General features: G+C 41.4%; 1 protein-coding gene across 2 annotated transcripts in view; it reads right to left on the bottom strand.

Moving 5' to 3' along the window:
* Window positions 1-917: 917 nt before the first annotated feature.
* Aldh3a2 (aldehyde dehydrogenase 3 family member A2) overlaps window positions 918-23,370 on the bottom strand; it is a 34,564-nt gene continuing 12,111 nt past the window's right edge. Inside the window, exons 8-11 of one of the 2 annotated variants that reach the window (XM_087203907.1) lie at window positions 21,683-21,782; window positions 12,291-12,526; window positions 11,006-11,130; window positions 918-9,089 (exon numbers count right to left, since the gene is read on the bottom strand). In XM_087203907.1, the coding sequence (XP_087060033.1) occupies window positions 11,047-11,130; window positions 12,291-12,526; window positions 21,683-21,782 (420 nt within the window). In that variant the 3' untranslated portion in view covers window positions 918-9,089; window positions 11,006-11,046. The remainder of the gene's footprint in view (window positions 9,090-11,005; window positions 11,131-12,290; window positions 12,527-21,682; window positions 21,783-23,370) is intronic. The other variant, XM_087203908.1, reaches the window with a different exon arrangement.

Genomic DNA, 23,370 nt, shown 5'->3' on the forward strand with positions numbered 1-23,370 from the left:
ACATACTTTGTATATACTATGTTTATACTGCTGGGTATGGTAAATATTTCTAATTCTGGTAGGTATTTTATATAATTCTACTGGTCAGAGAAATTATGTATGATTCAATCTTTTATAATATAATAAGACTTGTTTTGTAGCCTAGCAGATGAATGTTCTGTGTGACTTTTACCCGAGGATTGTCATTGTGTTGATTGTTTGGTACTTGCTTGGACTAATTCTGTGACTCCTGCCTCTCTCTGCTCAGTGGCTTTTTTCTTGTCTGCAGAGCTTAGCATTCAGCCAATTAACAGTCAGAGATTGTATAAAGACACCTCTGACACCTAACAAGGGTTCTAGTCTCTGTGCACAGACCCACGTGTGGGCTGCAGACATGTTCAAAGCTGCAGCTGCTTTCAGGTCAGCTCTGTTTTTACTTTCTTCTGGGTCTTCCCGTCTCTTCTGCTCATGTGCATTGCTCCATTGTCCAGGGATGCATGGAAGGGTTGGACTTGTTCTGATCTCTACTACACTTACACACAGCCTCCAGTTGGCTTGGGACATGTAGAGAACTTTGCCCCACCAATGGTGGCTATTGAGGAACGGGAACCCCCTGTTAAATCCCTGTCTAGTCCACTGGTCCATGGCTTCTCTCAAAAGAACCTGCAACCTCAGTTTGGCAGGGTCACCTGGCCTTCCTGTGTGCTTTAATTCACAATGCTGTAAATCAAGGTTTCCCAACCTGAGCACTACTGCCATTTTAGACCAAATAATTCTTTAGCATAGGAAGGCTTTCTTGTGTATTGTAGGATTTTAGCAGTATTCCTGGTTCCTACCCACTAGATGTGATGGCACTCCTCCCACTGTGATAACCAAAAGAATGACTCTAGACTTTGCCAAATGTCTTCTGCAGGCAAAAATCACAGCTGGGAAAGAAATACTGATCCAGAGTTTATCGATTACAATTGGAGGGAAGTCTTGTTTTAACCAAAAAGTAGCATCTATGCCATGTTACAGAACTAGCAGATAAATGCACACCATATTTCAAAGTTCAAGAGGCACACATCCCCATTCAGTGTATTACCTACTTGTTCAAGTATGTTAAAAGCAAATCACAAACTACTCCCCATCCTTCATATAAACAAAATTAAAGTAACCAAATAATCTACTGACAAATAGTAGTGCTGACTCAACATGAGCTGTGCCTGTAGTTCCTTAGATCTGGAGTCAAATTGGGAGAAAAAGAATTAACCAAACAGTGCAGTGTTGGGACTTTCTGCAGAGCATTCTCATCTATGAGATAAGACAGACTGACACACTGTCCTCAGACAGCCACAGGCAAGGGCTGCCTGTCTTATGTGAGATGACACCTTCATTTGCCATTATGTGGCAGACAGAATGGCCCCCAAAGACATCCACATCCTAATCATCAGAACCTGTGTGACACGGCAAATGGGACTCCACAGATGTGACAAGCATCCTGAGATGGGGAAGATTTCCTGAATTATCCAGATGGGCCCAATGTAATCACAAGGGCCTGTATAAGAGGAAGATAAGATCAGAATTGGAGAAGCTGTGAAGACAGAAACAGAGACTGGAATGATGGGGGCCATGAACCATGGGATGCAGATAGCTTCTACAAGCCAGGAAAGACAGAAAGTGAGATTTGACCCAAGGACCTCTACAGGGAGCTAGCTCTGGACTTTAGCAGTGTAAAATAGTACGTTTCTGTTTTACATTTGAAGTCCTTGCTACAGCAGCCATAGTAAACTCAGGGACTATATCTGCACCGTGTGAAATCAGTCCACTCTCCCAGATCGCTTGCTCGGTCGCCAGTTCCATCGTTTACTTCCTAGTCAGGCAATAATGGTGATGCGTAAAACCTCAGTGCTTAGGAGCCCTGTTCTATGTAACCACAAACCAGTGATCTGAGTTCTATAAGACCACCAGCCTAGTATGGGTAGAATTAAATGAAGCCATGTGATGTAAGCTGCTTTGTAGGGAACAGGGAAAGGGGACATTACTAGAACCTCTGCAGTGAGTCCTACTCTCCTGCGAGCAACAGCAGCACAAGGTGAATTAACTTATTATACAGGAAAAGTAGAAAAATGAGACTTGGAGAAGAAGCTGAGCTTTGGACCTGATCAGTGCTGCTCTGGGCAGCAAAGACTAAAGCCCCCAGTTCACCGCACCTTTTACTCAGTACATCAGGAGAAACAAATGTAACAAATGACTCGCAGAGAGTTCAGTACATCAGGACAAATAAAGTGTAACAAATGACTCGCAGAGAGTTCAGTACATCAGGATAAACAAAGTATAACAAATGACTCGCAGAGAGTTCAGTACATCAGGATAAACAAAGTATAACAAATGAGTTGCAGAGAGTTCAGTACATCAGGATAAACAAAGTATAACAAATGAGTTGCAGAGAGTTCAGTACATCAGGATAAACAAAGTGTAACAACTGACTAGGGGGCAGCGGAAATCCAAGAACAATGAGGAACTGAATAGGTGAAGATTTTGTTCCTCCCAGGATGTGTTCAGCTGGTGTAATCTTGTCCTGGAGCATCACAGCATCACAGGATCATTGAGGTCTCAGTTGTGACCGGAGGCCAAAATGGAATTATGTCTCGAAATGCCATAGCTGGCTTGTAGGCAGGAGAACTAGGGTTAATCAAACAATTTTTCCCTAAAATTATGTAGCATTGCTCCTGACACTGCTTAAGCTGCAGGTCTCCTCATGACTTCCCTTCCAGTGTCTGAGTCAGGGCAATAAAAGGCAGGCTGTGGGGCCATGGTGAACACATCATCAGCCTCCCTCTGGGCACCATGCTGATCTTTGTTGTCAGAATGAGCATCATAAGTATGTGGTATGAGGAAGTCTGGAGAGCCTTAGGGTGATCTCTGACATGGACTCTTTTTTTCCAACAGGCCTCTGAGTAGCCTGCTGACCTGGGCCCTCCTGGCAACTGCCGCCTTTGTTGCCTATACCCCTGGACCGGAAACTAGGTGCAGGGGAGGTGACTCAGCAGGCCCTGGCTCAGAACACACACTGCAGCGGGTCCACCTAGGCAATTAATGCTCAGCCAGAAATTCCCAGAAGGCACCAGGACTTGGCAGCAGTGAACTGTGGTATAAACTGAAGTGGGGAGGGAAGGGCTTAGAGGGGCCACCTGAGCCTCAGAATCTGTTCCTGACACTGTAATTGGCCAGTACAAGAACACTCTGCAACTGCAAAGAGAAACACAAAACCAAATGTCTAAGACAACCCACTGACAAAAACCAAACAAAAGCAAAGGGCTCAAGTTAGCCTGAACCCACACAAGCACTCCTAGAACATGCTAGGACTTCGGAAAAGGTACTATGATGTCCCTGCTCCTTGTGGACCAACTTCCTAAGCAGAGCTGGCAGCCACTACTTAGAGGAAAGCCACAACTCAGGGTGCAAGCAGAAGGCATGTTCTCTTGCAGACCTGAATCCTATCTGTGGGGTGGCTTTGCCCCTGTGCACAGTCAGTCATCTGACATTTAAGATACTGGGTACAGATTTCAAATGCAAACAATTAAAAACCTACAACTATAAATACAGTCTGTAGCTACATGCTGCTTTAGCTTGTGATATTTTAAAGGCAGAAGATACAAAGCCATTGGTGATCATCAGGGCAGTAGGGTCAGACATGCTCTCTCCCCTTCAGGCTCAGAAACACACAGGCAGATGGTGGCAGCAGAGAGCAAAGTTCACAGCTCCCAGGCTGAGGCCTGAGAAGGTGACGGTCCCTCCAGGTGATGCTGTCACAGCTGCTTCTGCTTTGGTCCATACACAAATGTCAGTGGCACATTGCTCCTGGCCATCCCGTGTGCCTTGTGCAACTGGAAGCTGTGCAAGCCTCAGCTATTTTCCTTTATGTCTTCATGAAAATGATACCCAAAATACCAGGGAGACAACTTCTGTTGTTTTACAAGGCATGCAAATACTAGGTCCTACACCAAGTTCTTTACACTGTTGGCCTTGGGAGGCAACCACAGGTACTCCTACTCTCAGCTGAGGAAGCAAGACTGACAGAACTTACATATTTACCCCAATGTTCCACAATCATAAAGGTGAGTTAAGCTCTGGACATTGGCCCATCAAGCTCTTCAGCTCCCGCTCTCATTCACTAAACTCCAGCCCAGGACAGGCCATGTTTTGGCCTTCAGCTGTTGGTCCAGAGGGTTGAGCCTGGCTTGATCAATTGGCTTGGGAGAAGCACTTCCCCTAGGTCTCCCCATGCATCAGGCATATAAGTACTTCTATGGTTGTACTCAGTGTTCACATGATGATGATGGCCTTATCTTTGACCCAAAGACTCCCCAGCCACACCAGAGCTGGTGAGTGCCAGCATGTGTGGAGCTAGGTCAAAGTTCTTGCAGGTTAAATCTCCATAACTTCTCACCCTGGCAAAATTAGTGCATTATACCTTAATCACTGAAGTAGTAAGCCAGTTCCCTAACACTCTGAGATCTTAAACTGTCATAAGAGAAGATGGTAACATGATCAACTAAGCGTCAAATGTGCCCTTTTGAAGTTGTACATAAAAGTTATACTGAACACGTCATCACATGGACAGAAACATTCATCTGAGCTTAGTAATAAACTTTATCTGTACATCAAATTCAGTTTAAAATGCTTTACACATATTTCCTCCTCTGATCTTACTTTCGAAGTAAATAAGGCAAGCATTTTCCTATCATACAAGCTTTCTCCCTTGCCAAGGCACTGGGATTAAGAACCAGTCACAAGGTGTAACAAGGCAGCCTGGAAGTTAACCTAGGCCTGCAGATTCTAAGGCTGAAGCTCTTCCCCCTGCCCCATGGACTTCTGAGTTTGCTTCTTGCTTCTTCTGTGGCTACCAGAAACACCCTTGGAATTACCTTGACAAGTTATTTAAAGTTGAGTGCCATGTGGACCTCGCCTTTTCAAGAATCCAGAGACGGCTTCCTACCCTTACAGCTCCTACCAGCAAATGGTCAGTGCAACAGCCAGGGGTCTGCCCTGGTGGTAGCCTTAGCCACACTGATGGTAGGGCTTGTAATCAAAGTCCTGACTCCCAGACCCTCGGCCAAAGAGCTCAGAAACAGAAAGCAAGTGAGTGGGTACTCACCATGCATTTGTTTGGTACATGTTGTAGTACATTATTACATTCATCAAGGGGAGTTGGTACATGTATTGACATTTCTCCATTTCTTTAGTCCTCTTCCCCTCCTTGACCTCTTGGGATGGATGGATGAACAGATATAATTTTTTAAAATACATTTGTAGTACATGATCACATTCCTCAATTCATCATAGGGACTTGGTGCAAGAACACAGCATTTCACAATCCTCTCATTATTAATCTTTCTTCTTCCTTTCCTCTTTCCATTCCCTCCCCATATGCCAAAGATCCATCTTGCTATCTCCTACTGTCTATCCTTTATTTTGCATTTAGTTATATACTGGTATTCTCATGTAGGAGAAATCATGCAGTATGTGTCTGATTTACTTAACATTATGATCTCAAGGTGCATCCATTTTCCTACAAATGACTGAAGTTTATCATTTATGGCACAATAGTACTCCATTGTGTATAAATACCACATTTTCTTCATTCATCTTTTTTTTTTTTTTGGTAATGGGGATTGAACTCGGGTCCTTGTGCTTGTGCAACAGGCAGCAAAACCACTGAGCTAAATCCCCGGCCCCATTCATCTTTTGATGGGCATTGAGGCTATTTTTAGCTATTATCAATTGTGCTGCTATAAATGGTTATGCATGAATCATTGTACCACAGTGTCTTTACCTCCTTCAGGAAGATAACTAGTACACGACAACCTGGGTCAAATGGTCTATTTTTAGTTTTTGGAGGCCTCTCCACACCGATTCCCACCTACAACGAAGAGTTCCTCCCCTCCACCCTAACACCTCTCCAGCATTTGTCATTTGATTTCTTGAATGTAGCTGTTCTTTTTTGGAGATGGAATCTCAGTAATGTTTTAATTTGCATTTCTCAATTGGCCAGCGATGGTAAGCGTTTTTTCATGTATTCTGTCATTTGTACGTCATCTGAGAAATGTTTATTCATTTCAGATGTTCATTTTTGATTGGGCCTCTATATTTGGGGAGGTCTAATTTTTTTGTGTTCTTATTTTCTAGATATTAGTCCTTAAGTCTGATGAGTGGCTGGCAAAAAGTTTTCCTGTTCTGTGGCTGTCTCTTCACTCTTTTGTCCACCACGCATTTCTGCACGCATGCACACACACTCACACACACTCTCAGTGACCTACAAAAGCACCCGTGGGATCCAGTGCAGAGAGACACTTGAAACCATTCTCCAAAATAAAAAAGAACTTTGCCTGGTACATTCAGGTAAAGTTGCAATATTCAGAGATCTGAACTGCACAGACAAATCTGTTGTGGTCAGTTTGGTTGTTTTGTTTTGTTTTTCCCCGACCTGGATTTCTCTTTAAAAGAGATTGCCACTATTACTCAATGAAATCACAAAAACTAGTTACATTAAAAATTGCTTATTTCTTAGGAGCAGTCTGCTGCCCATCTGTTCAGAAAATATGTGCAGAGCTCCCAGGCAGCCCAATGAACCCCCAGCAGACACAGGTGCCGGGAGGCCCCAGCCCAGCAGGTGGCTGTCTGTAGACCTCTCTTCCCTCCGTCCAGTTTCTTCATTTCACCAGCACTTTCATATATCAGAGCTTTGAGAAACACTTGCTCTTACACTTGTTTTTACAGCAGTGAGAGGATGTAGAGCAGCAAGAGCCCAGACTGTTTTGCCACACTGCTCAGGATGGAATTCAGTGCTGATCCAAATTCTTGGATGCTTCTGTTTCAGGCTGGGATTGGTGAACATCTTCAGACTCAATGGTGAAATCAGCCCACACATGGCCACCTCACAGAGACTGCATACACACACTCACACACACAAACACACACAGAAAATCTTGGAAATTTTGGTTAAGAATTTAAAATGAGAAAGCATGACAAGAGTGTTAACAAATGTCCCCTTTGATAGATAAAAGCAAAAAAAATGGGTTTATGTAATTGGAGAAAAGTTATGATCAAAGGATTATCTCTAACGGGACATCTGCACTAAGATTATTAAAACACCAATTTAATAAAATATAATGTATTTATTTGGGATATATTAGTAGACAAACCAGTAATTTAGCTTAACTAGAAATTATAATGTACAATTTAAGATATTAAATGCAAATTCCAAATTTAAATTCTAAGAAATTTTATGATTGATTATTCTGTTAGAACCATAGTTTAAGTTATTCTTAAACTAGGCCAGTGATTAATTCTTGACTACTCATGCTGTGATAAAGACACAACATACTTCAAGGAGACTGAACAGAACAGATTATTCAGCAGGTGATTACACATTCAATAAAGTGAATTACATTCTCTCACTGAGTAAGGCCCAAGTCTCTTTCCCGTCCTGAGCAGAGGAAGTAAAATCCCTGTAGCCTGAGCTCTGCAGTCCAGCACAGCACTATCCGCCAGAGGATGCCACATTCCACAAGGGCATTCTCTGGCACTTCCCACCTGGCTGCACAACCTCAGGTCTTGGCCACATAGGGCTTTGGTGAGAATAATTTCTCACTTGCTCAGGAGATACTCTCCCTATTCTCCTTCTCTTTCAGTTTGGCCAATTGACTTATGGTTATTCTCCAATTCTCCTCATGAGCCACCAGCTCTGTGACCCATGAGGCTCTTCAGCCCCAAAGTCCTAATATCCAAGGCCTCTTTTTTGTGATAGGAAATGACTCCCCCACTAGGCTGAATTTATTCAGAAAGCGATCTTTCTGAAGTTTAAAAGAGTAAAATTTACTTGCATTGTGCTACAGAAATGAGACTTTTAAAAAAAAGTCTCATTTATCCTTGGGAGACTAACTTGCAACTTTAAGGTCCTGAGAGATAAGTGTTTTTATAATTCCTCTTATTAAAGCACTTTAAAAATTCAAGTTAGGTTGTATAACATGTAGAACTGTCACTTCAATACCTTATGAATAAGAGATGATATCTGCGTGAAACAGGCTAAGATCTTCTAGGAAGCCTTATGATTTACAAGATGCTTTGAGTGATACTAGCCACAAAAAATATTTATGAATAGCCACACAGACTGTCATAAGCTAAAAACCTTTCAGGTAATAGAGGATGAGAAAGGATGAAGATCAAGTCTGACCAGAAAGCCAGCTTCTCGAGGACAACTCTTCAAGTCTCAATAGGTGACGGGCATTCCCTAACAGCCTAGACCCCCTCCCCCTCTCTTTTGTTTTGGTTGAGACAGGGTCTTACTATACAGTTCAGAGATCCTCCTGCCTCAGCCTCCCAAGTGCTAAGATTACAGGCATGTGCCACCACACCCAGATGTGACAGAAATTATTCCCTTATGTTAAATTCTAAATTTATTCAGAAAGACATTTCTGAAATTTCAAAAAATGTACTTGCACTCTAAATGTACTCTACAGAAATGAGAAGGGCAGGGGCTCAGTGGTTCCACCGCCTGCCTTGTAAGCGCAAGGTCCCAAGTTCAATCCCCGGTACCAAAAAAAAAAGAAATGAGAAACGATTTGTCCTTGAAGATCCACTGGTTTGCAATTTTAACATCAACTGTAGTGCCTAAAACCTCAAAAGGAGCTGGGACAATCTCACCTCACCTCTCTGGACTACAGAGAATCACTAGGGACCCTGGGAAGTGTTAAGCTTCACCAAATAATGGCATGGCAGAGCAGAAGATGAGGTGTCCTGTGAACGGGTGTACAAGTCACTGAGCAGGTTCTGAGACTTCCTTATATCCCCAAGGAGTATGGGTTTCACTTACTACATTTTTGCTTCCTAGTACAATCAAGAATAGGTTCTCAGAATATACTCACTATTGGGGAATGTTGGGATTTGGCTGAAACGGCAAGTTTTAATAATGATGACAGTAACTTTTAGGTTTGATCACACTGCATCAACATATTTCTGATTTTGTTACAATTTTAAAATTACTGATTCATTAACCATTGAACACAGAAATAATTCAGTAGAGGCAACTAGGAGGTTAACAGGATCATTCTTCAGTAGTATCCAGCCTGGAGAGAGGAAAAAGAGATTCAGGTTATTTTGCTGGTTTAAAAACGCACCCAAAACCAGCTGTGGAACATGAGCTCAATACATGGACTCTAACAAAGACATCCTGTGCTAAGGGAGTCTGAATGCACTATAAAGAAAAGGACCATAGGGCCAGGGATTTAGCTCAGTGGTTCCGCCGCCTGCCTCACATGCGCAAGGACCCAAGGTTCTATCCCTGGTACCAAAAAAGAAAAGGACTATATATATCCCTGAAAGGTCATAAGTGTTTTGGCTTGAAGACGAAGGATTATGCCCTTCCTCAATATGAAAACAGACAGTGATGAAGGCTACATTCTGTCCAAAATCAATGAGATAACATCAGAACAGAGACAAGGCCTGAGAATATTCATTTACTATCCTGGCACTGTAAATAGGAAGCTGAAGTCTCTACATGAAATTTGAAAACTGCTAAACAAATTTGTTTGTAAAATTCAAAAGTAGTAATCCACCCAACTGAAGCTTGTGAAATTCTACTGTAACTTCAAAGTACAATTGTCTTTTTTGTCAAAGGCCCAATGGGATTTATCAACTTTAACCCATGTTTCTCCACCTTTTAAAACCCAGATCACTTAAAATGTTTTCTGCAGCTTATAAGTTTTACATGAACTTTATTTTGTGCACTTATGTCCCAAATCCACTCTAATTCTTGTAAAGTAAATTAATAAAATTAAAATTAGGGCTGGGAGGTATAGCTCAATGGTAGAGCACTTCCCTAGCATGCATAAGGCCTCAGGTTCAATCCCTACCACCAGTAGACAAACACATCCAAACATATAACAAAATAAGTAAACCATTAAGTACAGAAAATTCATTTCAGAAAAAGTATTTATAACTGTAATAAGTGGGCTCCTTAAACTATCTCATAATGTTGTCAGAAAAAAATCTAGAATGTTCACAACACAAAAAGTAATGATAAATGTGTGAAGTGACAGGCATGCCAGTTACCCTGATATCATTACAGATTGTATACAAGTATTGAAATGTCACACTGTTCCACATGAATATGTACAATTATCCTGTATTGATAAACTATATTTTTTAAAAGATTGAATATATAATCTAGATTGTCGTTTCTTAAAATAAAACAAAAACTGATTTGATAAAAAGACTAAAAGCTTAGAGAAACTAGCAGAAAAGAAGCAAAGAGAAACAAATCTGCATGTGGTCCCAGAATGAATCTGAAAAAAAAATAACAACATAGGCATCAGCTAATAGGTAATAGACGAGTTACAAGTAATCTGAGAAATCACTAACACCAACTCCCCTACTCTGTAGCTAAAACCCAAGTGACAGCTCAGAAGGGTCTCAAAGTCTTAATTAAGTCAGTAACCAAGCCAAGAATCAAACCTACATGTATGTTTGTGTCGCCAGAGAAAGGCTGTTATATGACGCTGCTTCTCCGGGTCTGGAAGGGAAAACACCCGTCTGCTGAACTCTTCATGGGACTCAACCTGCCTGGCACAGTTCACTGCACCTAACAGGCTTTCTTGAGGACAAGGCAGGTGTGTGTTACACAGACTCAGCCTCATCTTCCATGCTGTTCAGAAGGCTGAGAATTCTATCCCAACCAAGAACATGCATATCAAGCTAACAAGACCAATGTCTCAGGAGAAAGGTAAGATAGGCCATTAGCCCTACACATTTCTCTCAGACTCCTAGCAACTCATCCCCCCGCCCTTATGAGTAAATTAAACATTAACACTGATACTGTTGGTCAAGGTCTGAAATGTCTACAGACAGGTAAGTTAAAGATTCTTTTTTTTCAAACAATCCCTAAGCCTCTAGCTGTAGAAAAACAAAACAAAACATATCCCAAAGTATCCCACCTTACATACAGGAAAAAACAAAACAAAAACAAAAACAAGGGAGTTCCTACCTCACTCTTAACAGATAGAGCTGGGCTTTGAAACTTCCTGTTCATCTCTGTTTACTGGACCAAAGCAGTCTGTGAACTATCAGACAGAGCAACAGGGCCTTTATCCTCAGCACAGCTTGATATTTCTGAGAAAACCCAAATGATTTCAAATGCAACTAGTACCTCCAATACCATAAGTTTCACCAAAGCTATAATACTGTAAGATCAGCCAATCCCCTTTCAAACTCTAAAGAAAATATAGATAATAAACATAGCTACTTCCATTAAATGGTTGTTTCCTGCCTCTCTCACGCCCATTCTTCACTGATGTTGTCGATGTTTTCAATGGATCTCCTCAGATCTCTGACTAAGGGTACCCAAAACACAATGGTCTTACCCTATTCCACCTTAACTTTTATTGTCACAGATCCCTCCTTCACCCCAGAGATACACAAACTGCCCAAAAAAAGCAACTCTCACAAAGGCTTCTTTGGAAGCCCACCTCTGTGATAACCAATGACCAAAGACAAAGTATCTCATAATCAACTTTGGAGGAAAGACTCAAGCCAAATAAAATTTCCCTCACCAAAGTTGTTTTGCCAACATTCCACCAACCACAGGATTCTCTCCACCATCCCTGTGACATGCTGATTTCATGTGCATAAAAGAACAAAACTAAAGCTGAGTAAGGAAGACTGATACCAAAAGAAGCAGGGGGTGAACCTCTGAGGATTCCATAAGCAAGCTCTTCAGTTTTTTAAACCCTAAGAACAAAGGTCAGCAAACTTATAGTCTGTAAAAATTTTAGTTTTGTGGACCATTCAGTCTCTATTACAACTACTAATCTCTGCCATGATAGCAAGAAAGCAGTTGAAGATTATAACAAGATGGTGTGGCTATGTACCAAGAACTTTTATTTACTAAAACAGGTAGTTGGCCAGCAGGCTGTGGTTCATCAATTCTGTTTGAGACTAAAAGCTAATGTAAAATCTTAATCAGTGGCACCAAACATATGGCACACATGTTGTTTTTCTTTTAATACAAAAGAGGTTAATGTAGAGTTGTTTTTTCTAAACTAAACCTCAGTCAGTATTCAGATTTAATTGCAGTGTCGCCACTTTGCAATAAAGAAGAGGGTCTGGGGTTGCAGTCTGGGTACTTGTCTCTAAACGATTTGCCATCACTGGTCAAGATACAACTAATTCATAAAATAAAGGAACTCCAAAGATAGGAGAAAAGAAGTACATGTGGCGGCTAGTTGGGCAGGACCAGAAGAACTGGTACCTTGTGAGGAAAGAAGACTCACCTTGAAGAACACAGCTGCTGCCGCACACAGAAATGTGAGCAACAGGAGCCCAAGTTTTCCTTTGTTGAACTGTTTCAGCAGGAAAAACTTTGCCAAGTTCACCTTTGATTGGCTGCTGGGGGGATATCTGAGTTTGTTGGGACCTTCTCTCTTCAAACTTTTTAATAAACAGGAACGATGATGAGAAAAAGTATCAAAAGTATGTTTTCCATGATACGCCCCCATCCCACTGGAACCTGAATTGAAGGAAACAGACAAAACGAGCTTCACTGCAGGTGCCACAGGCTACCTCTTCATCTCAACAGAAAACCCATGCACACACTGCTGCCTGGGGTCCACCAGCCCACCTTCTCTGCCAGAAGTGTCTCTTTTGAGAAAATCCTTCCAACTGTGTCCCTGGCATGGTCAATATGCCTTTCACCAGGATACTTTCTAAGAGCAGGGCAAGAATTTGCAGTCCGTCTATGGCTGTGGTTCTCTTTTATGCCAGGGACTATGCTAAGGGTTTAAATGAATTAATTCTCCATGATACAACCCCACTGTGTTCTGTTATCATCAGCCCAGTTCCCAGAGAGGGAAAAAGAGCTTACATAATCAGTTAACTAGCCCAAGGTCGTATCTCTGATAAAAAGTGAAGCTAGACTATGAACCTCGTTCAGTCTGACTCTAAAGTTCAAAGTGTGCTGTTTTCCCAGTTTTCCATCCGGATTTATCCACGGTCCCAACTCATTCACTTGCTTCCTCTACTCCCCTGGACAGTAACAAAGACCAGGATGACGGGGTTATGCAGCTCCATAACACTAAGCAAGTGAAAAGAAGCCCTCTAAGAAGCCACACTCTGTGACAGTTTTCATTTCTCTAACTCATTATCTGCACAACAGACTGCTGCAAAGGGACAAAAGGAAGCAGTGTGCTGGGCAGGGGGAAGAGCGCAAGTGTGACACAGTGGTGTAAGGCAGGGCAACTGGAGGTAGGGGCAGTTTACTGACTGGGACTGGGCCCTCGTGAATCAGCAGTGCTTGGGCAGCAGCTGAAGATGTGGGAAGGGATCATTCAGGAAGGAAGACTAGTTGGAGCAAAGGCCAGAGGCCAGAACCTTGAGAAACTCTTAACCTGAGGGAGGGCTGAGAAGGAGGGGCCAGCCAAAGACATGACTGTGATAGGAAGGAACTAGGGGAAAATGTATAAAGAGCAGAAGAAAAACTGGGTGAAAAACACTTAAATGGAAATGAAAAGTAAAGAATTAATATGAAGAAAACTATAAAGTTTTATTGATGGATATAACACAGCTATATAAATGAAGAGATGAAACATGTTCCCGATAAGACTCCACATTTTACACGCCGAATCACCCTGCTGCAGACAGGCAGGTCTGCCCATGCCCTACCTAGGTCCTGAGTAGCACAGAACACGCCGAATCAGCCTGCTGCAGACAGGCAGGTCTGTGCATGCCCTACTGAGGTCCTGAGTCGGGCAGAAGACACCGAATTACCCCGCTGCAGACAGGCAGCCACCTGATTCCACACTACAAAGACGCAGAGGACACCAGACCACCAGACCAAGGTGCTGAGTCCCACTGTTCCCAGCCCAGAGGTAGGGGCTTCTGAGCCGTCGTCCCACTGCTCCTGGTCCAGAGGAAGGGGCTTCCCGGTCACCATCCCTCCCGCTGCTCCCAGCCCAGAGGAAAGGGCTTTTGGGCCACCTTCTGTCCCGCTGCTCCTGGCCGAGAGGAAGGGGCTTCCGGGGCACCATCCCTCCCACCGCTCCCAGCCCAGAGGGAGGGGCTTCTGAGCCACCATCCCATTGTTCCTAGTCCAGAGGAAGGGGCTTCCGGGTCACCATCCCTCCCACTGCTCCCAGCACACAGGAAAGGGCTTTTGGGTCACCATCCCTACCGCTGCTCCTGGCCCCTGGCCCACCTCACCCAGCTCAGAGGAGGTAATTCGTGCAGGCGCTAACAACCCCCTGCCCCAGTCAAAATGAGAAAACACATAAATAAGTCTCAAAACCAGACTTCCAGATCACCTACAGCAAGCCCAAAGGGAAGTGAGATGGAACACTCTGATACTCAACCACCTGGACCCACTGAACTGGCAACAAAAGGGGATCTGGAAAAAATGAAATCAGAAATAATTTCTCAGATAACAGGAGAAATTGTGCCCCTAGTGCAAGACATGATTAATAAATCTAGAGAGGAACTGAGGAACATGATGGAATCCCAACATAAGAAACAAATGGAATCCATAAAACAGATGCAAATAGATTTCTAGGACATGAAAAACTCCATTGAAGGTCTACACAGCAGAATGAGCCAATGTGAGGGCAGAATTTCAGATAGAGAAGATAAGATTGCAATTAGTGACCAGGAAAAGAAAAATTGCTTCATAATTATAAGGGAACATGAGAAATCAATCCAGCAGCTGCTAGATGATGCAAAGAAGAATAACATAAGACTGATTGGGCTCAATGAAGAAACAGGAGAGAGTGCAGATGACATAAAAAATCTCTTCACAGAAATAATGGCCGAAAACTTCCCAAGCAGGGGAAAAGAGCTTGACATACAGATAAGTGAGGCATATAGGACTCCAAATAGCCTTGATCAAAAAAAATCTACACATAGGCATATAATTGTTAAGATTCCAGAAACACAACAGAAGAACAAAGTTCTCCAAGCAGTGAGAGAAAAGAAACAAATCACATACAAAGGAAAGCCCATCAGAATCACAGCAGACTTCTCAACACAAACCATCAAGGCAAGAAGAGCTTGGAGTGACATATTCCAAGCCCTAAAAGAAAACAGCCTCCAACCCAGATTGATGTACCCTGCAAAACTATCTTTCAAAATGGATGGAGAAATAAGAGACTTTCATGACAAAGAGCACCTTGGGAACTTCGTGAATACCAAACCAGCACTCCAAAGAATTTTACACAATATCCTAGGAACAGACATTGAGGATCACAACCCCAGGAAGCAAAGCAGAATGAACCCATCTGGCATGACAAGAAATTAAATGGAAAGGGGGAGAACCCAACAAAAAGAAAAAGTCATGGCAAAGACAAGTCAATAGATTTCAGTTATAACCATCAATGTTAATGGTCTCAATTCACCAATCCAAAGAAATAGACTGGCAGAATGGGTCAAGAAGCAAAATCCAACAATATGCTGCATACAAGAAACACACTTAATTCAAAAGGAAGCTCATAGACTGAAAGTTAAAGGGTAGAAAACAATACTCCATGTGACAGGAACCCGAAAAAAAGCAGGAGTAGCTATCCTCTTGGCAGATCAAGTAGATTTCAAACCAACACTGATTAAGAGAGATGAAGAAGGACACTACATCCTTATAAAGGGAAGAATCCAAGAGGAAGAGATGACAATCATAAATATCTATGCACCAAATACTAGTGCACCCAACTATATAAAACAAATACTAACAGACATGAAAAGTCATATATGCACTAATACAATTGTAGTGGGGGGCCTCAACACCCCACTGTCACAAATAGATAGATCAACTAGACTAAAAATAAGTAATGAAATACTAGAACTCAATCGAACTCTTGAACAAACGAACTTAACAGATGTTTACAGAGTCTTCCACTCCACAAAACCAGAAAACAGATTCTTCTCAGCTGCACATGGGTCATTCTCCAAAATAGACCACATACTCACACACAGAACATGTTTAAGTAAGTGCAAAGGAACTGAAGTTATCCCCTGTATATTATCAGACCATAGTGCAATGAAATTGGAGATCCATAACAAAAGAAACTCAAAAAATTTCATAAACACGTGGAAATTGAACAACACACTTCTGAATAACCAATGGGTCACAGAGGAAATTAAAGAAGAAATCAGACAGTTCCTTCAATTAAATGACAATGACAACACAACATATCAGAATCTATGGGACACAATGAAAGCAGTCTTACGAGGGAAATTCATAGCAGTGAATACGCATATTAGGAAAACAGAACGAGCCCAATTAAACAACCTGATGCTGAACCTCAAGCTTCTAGAAAAAGAACAGCAGGACAACCCCAAAGCTCATACAAGGGAGGAAATATAAAGATCAGAGGAGAAATCAATGCAATGGAGACTAAGAGAATGATACAAAAAAATCAATGAAGCCAAGAGTTGGTTCTTTGAAAGAATCAACAAAATTGACAAACCTTGAGTGAACCTTGTCAGAAAAAGGAAAGAAAAGGCCCAAATCCATGCAATCAGGAATGAAAAGGGTGAAATGACAACAGACCCAGCAGAAATCCAGAGGATCATCAATACCTACTTCCAGAACCTATATGCCAATAAGATGGACAACACAGAAGAAATGGACAGATTCCTAGATATATATGAATTACCAAAGTTGAATGAAGACCTAAAAATTCTGAACAACCCAATATCAAGCAATGAAATTGAAAATGTAATTAAAAACTTATCAACTAAGAAAAGCCTGGGCCCTGATGGATTTACTGCTGAATTCTACAAGACATTTAGAGAGGAACTGCTGCCACTACTGTTTAAACACTTCAATGAAATTGAAAGGGAAGCAATACTCCCAAATTCATTCCTGGAAGCAAGCATCACCGTGATCCCCAAAGCAGAGAAAGACCCAACTGAAAAGGAGAACTATAGGCCAATCTCACTAGTGAACACAGATGCAAAAATCCTTAATAAGATACTGGCAAACAGAATGCAGAAGATCATCAAGAAGATCATACACCCTGATCAAGTGGGATTCATCCCAGGGATGCAGGGATGGTTCAATATATGAAAATTAATTAATGTAATACACTATATCAATAGAGCCAAGGACAAAAACCATATGATTATCTCCATAGACGCAGAAAAAGCATTTGACAAAATCCAACATGCATTTATGATAAAAACCCTACAAAAAATTGGAATAGATGGTCTCTACCTCAAACTGATAGAAGCCATCTATGAAAAACCAACAGCCAATATCATACTAAATGGTCAAAAACTGAAATCCTTCACACTCAAATCAGGAACAAGACAAGGATGTCCACTATCACCACTCTTGTTCAATAGTGTTCTGGAAACATTAGCCACGGCAATTAGACAAGAGAAAGAAATAAAAGGAATAAAGATAGGAAATGAAGAAGTCAAATTGTCATTATTTGCAGATGACATGATACTCTATATAGAAGACCCCAAGAACTCCACCAAAAGTCTTCTAGGCTTAATAACCAAATTCAGTCAAGTATCTGGTTACAAGGTCAACACAGAAAAATCAATAGCTTTCCTCTACACAAATGACAGACTCACTGAGACAGAAATAGGGCAAATAATTCCTTTCACAATAGCATCCAAAAAACTGAAATACCTAGGAATCATCCTAATGAAAGAAATCAAAGACCTCTTCTCTGAAAACTATGGCACTCTGAAAAGAGAGATTGAAGATGATATCAGAAAATGGACAGACATCCCCTGCTCCTGGGTAGGAAGGATTAATATAGTGAAAATAGCCATACTTCCAAAACTGCTATATAGATTTAATGCAATTCCAATTGAGATCCCAGCAGCATACTTCATAGACCTTGATCCAAAAATTCATTTGGAACAAGAAGAGACCCAGAATAGCAAAAGCAATTCTAGGTAACAGAGACATGGCAGGGGGTATCACAATCCCCAACCTGCAACTATACTACAAAGCTACTGTGATAAAAACAGCATGGTACTGGCAAAGAAACAGGCTTGAGGACCAGTAGAACAGATTAGAAGATGCAGAAACAATGCCAGACACACTCAGCCATCTCATCTTCGACAAAGGAGCCAAGCACCCTCACTGGAGGAATGATAGCCTCCTTAATAAATGGTGCTGGAAAAATTGGGCTTCAACTTGCCAAAGATTAAAACTAGACCTATATCTCTCACCATGCACTAAACTAAAATCAAAATGGATTAAAGATCTAAATATTAAAATAGAAACCCTGAACCAGTTGGAACAGAGGTTAGGTAGAACCCTTGAAGGCATCGGTGTAGGAAAAGATTTTATGAACAAAACCTCAGTTGCCCGTGAACTAGCACAAACAATCAACAAATGGGATCTCTTCTTATTAAAAAGCTTCTGCACAGCAAGAGAAACCACCAGCAGTGTGAAGAGACAACCCACAATGTGGGAAAAAATCTTCACCTGCTCTTCCTCAAAGGTCTACTATCTTGAATCTATAAAGAACTTAAAAAGATCAGACCTCCCAAATTTAAAGACCCAATCCAAAAATGGGCATCTGGAATGAACAGACATTTCTCAGACAAAGAAGTAGAAATAGCAAATAAATACATGAAAAAATGTTCAACATCACTGGTCATTCGAGAGATGCAAATGAAAACAACACTGAGATTCCACTTCACTCCAGAAAGAATTGGCTGCTATCATGAAATCAACCAATAACAAATGCTTGTGGGGCTGTGGGGAAAGAGGAACCCTGCTCCACTGCTGGTGGGAGTGTAGACTGGTGCAAACACTGTGGAAATCAGTATGGAGATACCTCAAAGAACTAGGACTGGAAGTCCCATTTGACCCAGCTATTCCACTGCTGGGGATCTTCCCCAAAGAATTAAAAGAATCATACCACAGTGATATATGTGCGCCCATGTTCATAGCAGCACAGTTTGTGATAGGCAAAACCTGGAAACAGCCCAAATGCCCATCCACTGGAGACTGGATCAAGAAAATGTGGTTTTTTTATAAAATGGAGTACTACTCAGCCATAAAAAATGAGAAATTAGAGACATTTATAGCTAAGTGGATGCACATTGAGGCGATGCTCTTAAGTGAATAGGACACACATGTGTAAATACCAATAGTTTCTCTGGTGTGAGAAACTGAAAGTGTAAATAAGGACTAAATGTACAATAGGTAATGTGAAATAGGAAGAAAAGAGGCAAAGGGGAAGGAAGTGGGAGGGCTAGTGAAAGGATAGAAGGGAATGGGATTAATATGAGAAAATGGAAAAATAGGAACAAAATCTTTGTAAATAGGGAGGACTGGAGGGGTTGAAGGGAGGGCTGGGCAAGGGTGAAAAGTAAGAACCAAGAGAGACTATGTAAAGGTGCAAATTTCCAATGATGGATGTCATTATATTGTATACCTAAAATGTACCAATGATGAGAATGAATAATCGGTAATGTAAAATAGGAAGAAAAGGTCCAAAGGGGTAGGGGTAGTGGGAGGGGCAGGGTAAAGGAAAGAAGGGAAAGGAAAAAATGATGAGAAATGGAAAAAATGGAAATAAAGTCTTTGTAAATAGGAAAGGGTGGAGGGGGTGAAGGGAGGGCCAGGAATGGGGAAAAAGTAAGAACGAAGATGCATTATATAAAGGTACAATCCCCAATGAGAAATGTAATTGTGTTGTATACCTACAATGTACCAATAAAAGAATTTAACACACACACACAAAAAAAACACTCCTCATTTGAATGACATAAATTCTTCCCAAAATAACTGTTAAGTTTAAACCAATTTTAATCAAAATCCCAAGGGATTTTAAAGGTACACTTTGAGTACAAGGAGTGATTTTAAAGTTTACCTGGAAGAATTAATTAAGCTAAAAAGCAAGAAAACATTGAAAAATAACAAAGAGGGACTTATTTTCAGATACTGAAGCAGTACTATTCCTGAGGAGCAAACTACTGGACTGGCTAAACCTGTGGGGTTTCAGTGACAGGCAACTTGGGCTCAGTCTCTGGCTCTACCACTACTGGTTTCTAAAATGCATGCACTCAGCACAGTACTTGGTACACATCCACTTAATAAATGCTAGCATCAAAGCTAACTATAGAGCTACTGTAATTAAAACTGTGGCGGTCAGGGATTTAGCTCAGTGGTTTTGGCGCCTGCTGCACAAGCACAAGGGCCCGAGTTTGATCCCTGGTACCAAAAAAAACCAACAAAAAACTGTAGCACTAACCCAGAAAGACAAGCTGGAAAGATAATGAAACCAAAGAGAAAACCTTAAGTGTGACCTTTTAATTTAGTATAGATGACTTAATGATGATTATTCTTTTTAAAAACTGGTCCCAGCATAGATTATTCTCTGGAAAAAAAATAATAGAGGTAGATTCTTACTCATGAATAATTCCAAAATGAACTCCAAAGTTAAACATAAAAGAAAAAATAGAAAATTTAAAGAAAGTACAGATGAATACTTATCTAATGCTAAAGTAGGGAAGAGTGGTCTAAGCCAAAGTAGACTCCACAGGTATCATGGGCTTGACCATATAAAAGTTTCAAACCACAGTTAAAATAAAAAACAAACTACAACCTGGAAAGAAATATTTGTCAAGCACTGCGCTGTGTCTCAGCAATATGTTTACATCCCAGAAAAGGACTTGTGACACTCACAGGCAGCAGGCCAAGGATCCCTGGCCATAGAATAAGGTTTATGGTCCTGCCAAACTGGGCCATTCAATCCATGGAATAATTTATGCTACTACAAGTAAAGAGAATAAAGGAGGGGCTTTGCTTTTCTTTTCTTTGTACCGGGGATGGAACTCAGGATGTTGCACCTGTGAAGCAGATGCAGTGCCACTGAGCTAAATCCCCACCCTGTTTGTTCATTTCTTTTCTTTTTGGGGGAGGTGTTTTAAGATAGTTGCTTTTATAGTTTTCTCACTGTTAGAAGAATTTTTCCACATTGGTCATTTTGTAATATCTCTACTAGACAGCAGGAAGGCCTATCACTTAGATCTTAAAGAAGAAATAAAAAGGCAAGGCAATCATCTCAGATGGAGAGAGGGAAGCAAGGCACATCCCAAAGGCAATGGCCTGTATTCACCATGACTAACTGACAATCTCTGTCCTCGTGCTTATCATCTTGTCCTCCAACCCAGGAAAGGAATATGCCAGGGGTGGCTGCCGCTCCCTAAAGGCTAAGGAAGCAGTACAGATAGCAACCGATTACCACTGGGAGTTACCCTGAGAAGAAAACAAGTGGACATCAGAAAAGCCTCTGACTGCTATCTTTCCCTGTCTGGAACCTTTTTTTCACTATCTCCTTTAAAGAGAGAGAAAGAGGGAAAATATCTTACTAATTTGAGATATGATTCTTGGCCCCCAATTTCTTATATCTGGGAGGCAATAATCAAATAAAGCAATAAAGTAAACAAAATAACTGCAGCTGTGGACAGTGCTACTGAGATCAGAAAGGGCAACAGGACAGATTCACCCTGAGATAAACAAGGGTACAGGGCATCAGGAAGCCACTGCCCAGTAAGCAGCAGGGGAGGGCCTCTCTCAGGAGAGGACAATCAAACTGGCACCTGCAGGAATAAGCAGCAGCCAGCTCTGTCAATAGCCTGCACAAATGTCTTGAAAAATGCAATGTTCCTGACAGATTTACCATGAGCAAGAGAAGGTTATACTCACCCACTCCTCCAAAGGGCAGTGAATTGAGTGTAAAATGCATGATGACATCATTGACTGTGACACCACCACTGGATGTCTCATCAATCATCCGTTTGATGAGCTAAGGAACAGACCAGAGGAGTCCTGATTAGTGACACCTGCACCTCAGGGAGCGCTCACCTCAGGGAGCAGTCAGAGGTCTGTGCGCTCTGGGAATGCACAGCCTGGCTCTGTGTGCCAGTGGAAGTTCTCAGGCTTGAGGACACTGTGTCAAACCTTGTTAAACTATGTTAATTACCAAACAAGAATGATATTTAACTTCTCAGATGCACATCTAGTATAGGTTACATATCTGAATCTGAAAACCCCAAACCTGAAATGCTACAAAATACCAAATGTTTTAAATTCCAATATGCTACAAGTAGAAAATTCCACATTTGAAACTTTGTTTCATATACAAAGTTACTAAAAATATTATATAAAATTATCTTTAGGATATATGGTCTATATAAAACAAATGAATTCTGTGTTTAGACATGAGTCCCATCCCCAAGTTAATCTCATTATGTACAAGCAAATATTCCAAAATCTGACCTCCAAGGCACTCCTGGGCCCCAGTACTTCAACCTGTACACACACCAAAGGACTTAGCCCTGAACTTTCAGGTCTTTCACATGAACAGCACCTACAGTTGTACTGCCCAAAACAGAAGCAAAGGGCCTTTTATAAGAACAGTTCAAATGAACAGACATTTTTCAGACAAGGAAGTAGAAATAGCAAATAAATACATGAAAAAATGTTCAACATCACTGGTCATTCAAGAGATGCAAATGAAAACAACGCTGAGATTCCACCTCACTCCAGAAAGAATGGCTGCTATCATGAAATCAACCAGTAACAAATGCTGGCAGCGCTGTGGGGAAAGAGGAACCCTGCTCCACTGCTGGTGGGAGTGCAGACTGGTGCAACCACTGTGGAAATCAGTATGGAGATACCTCAAAGAACTAGGACTGGAAGTCCCATTTGACCCAGCTATTCCACTGCTGGGGATCTTCCCCAAAGAATTAAAAGAATCATACCACAGTGATATATGTGCGCCCATGTTCATAGCAGCAGTTTGTGATAGCTAAAACTTGGAAACAGCCCAAATGCCCATCAACTGGAGACTGGATAAAGAAAATGTGTTTTTTTTTATAAAATGAAGTACTACTCAGCCATAAAAAATGAGAAATTAGAGACATTTATAGCTAAATGGATGCACATTGAGGCAATACTCTTAAGTGAAATAAATAGGACACACATGTATAAATACCGAATAGTTTCTCTGGTGTGAGAAACTGAAAGTGTAAATAAGGACTAAATGTACAATAGGTAATGTGAAATAGGAAGAAAAGGGGCAAAGGGGAAGGAAGTAGGAGGGGTAGGGGAAAGGAAAGAAGGGTATGGAATATGAGAAAATGGAAAAATAGGAACAAAATCTTTGTAAATAGGGAGGAATGGAGAGGTTGAAGGGAGGGCTGGGCAAGGGTGAAAAATAAGAACCAAGAGAGACTATGTAAAGGTGCAAATTTCCAATGATGAATGCCATTATATTGTATACCTAAAATGCACCAATTATTAGAATGAGTACTCGGTAATGCAAAATAGGAAGAAAATGTCCAAAGGGGTAGGGGTAGTGGAAGGGGCAGGGGAAAGGAAAGAAGGGAAAG

This window comes from Heterocephalus glaber, unplaced genomic scaffold (assembly GCF_053883595.1).
Source record: "Heterocephalus glaber isolate CG9 unplaced genomic scaffold, H.glaber_assembly_v1.0 deba00001813, whole genome shotgun sequence".
Taxonomy (NCBI): domain Eukaryota; kingdom Metazoa; phylum Chordata; class Mammalia; order Rodentia; family Bathyergidae; genus Heterocephalus; species Heterocephalus glaber.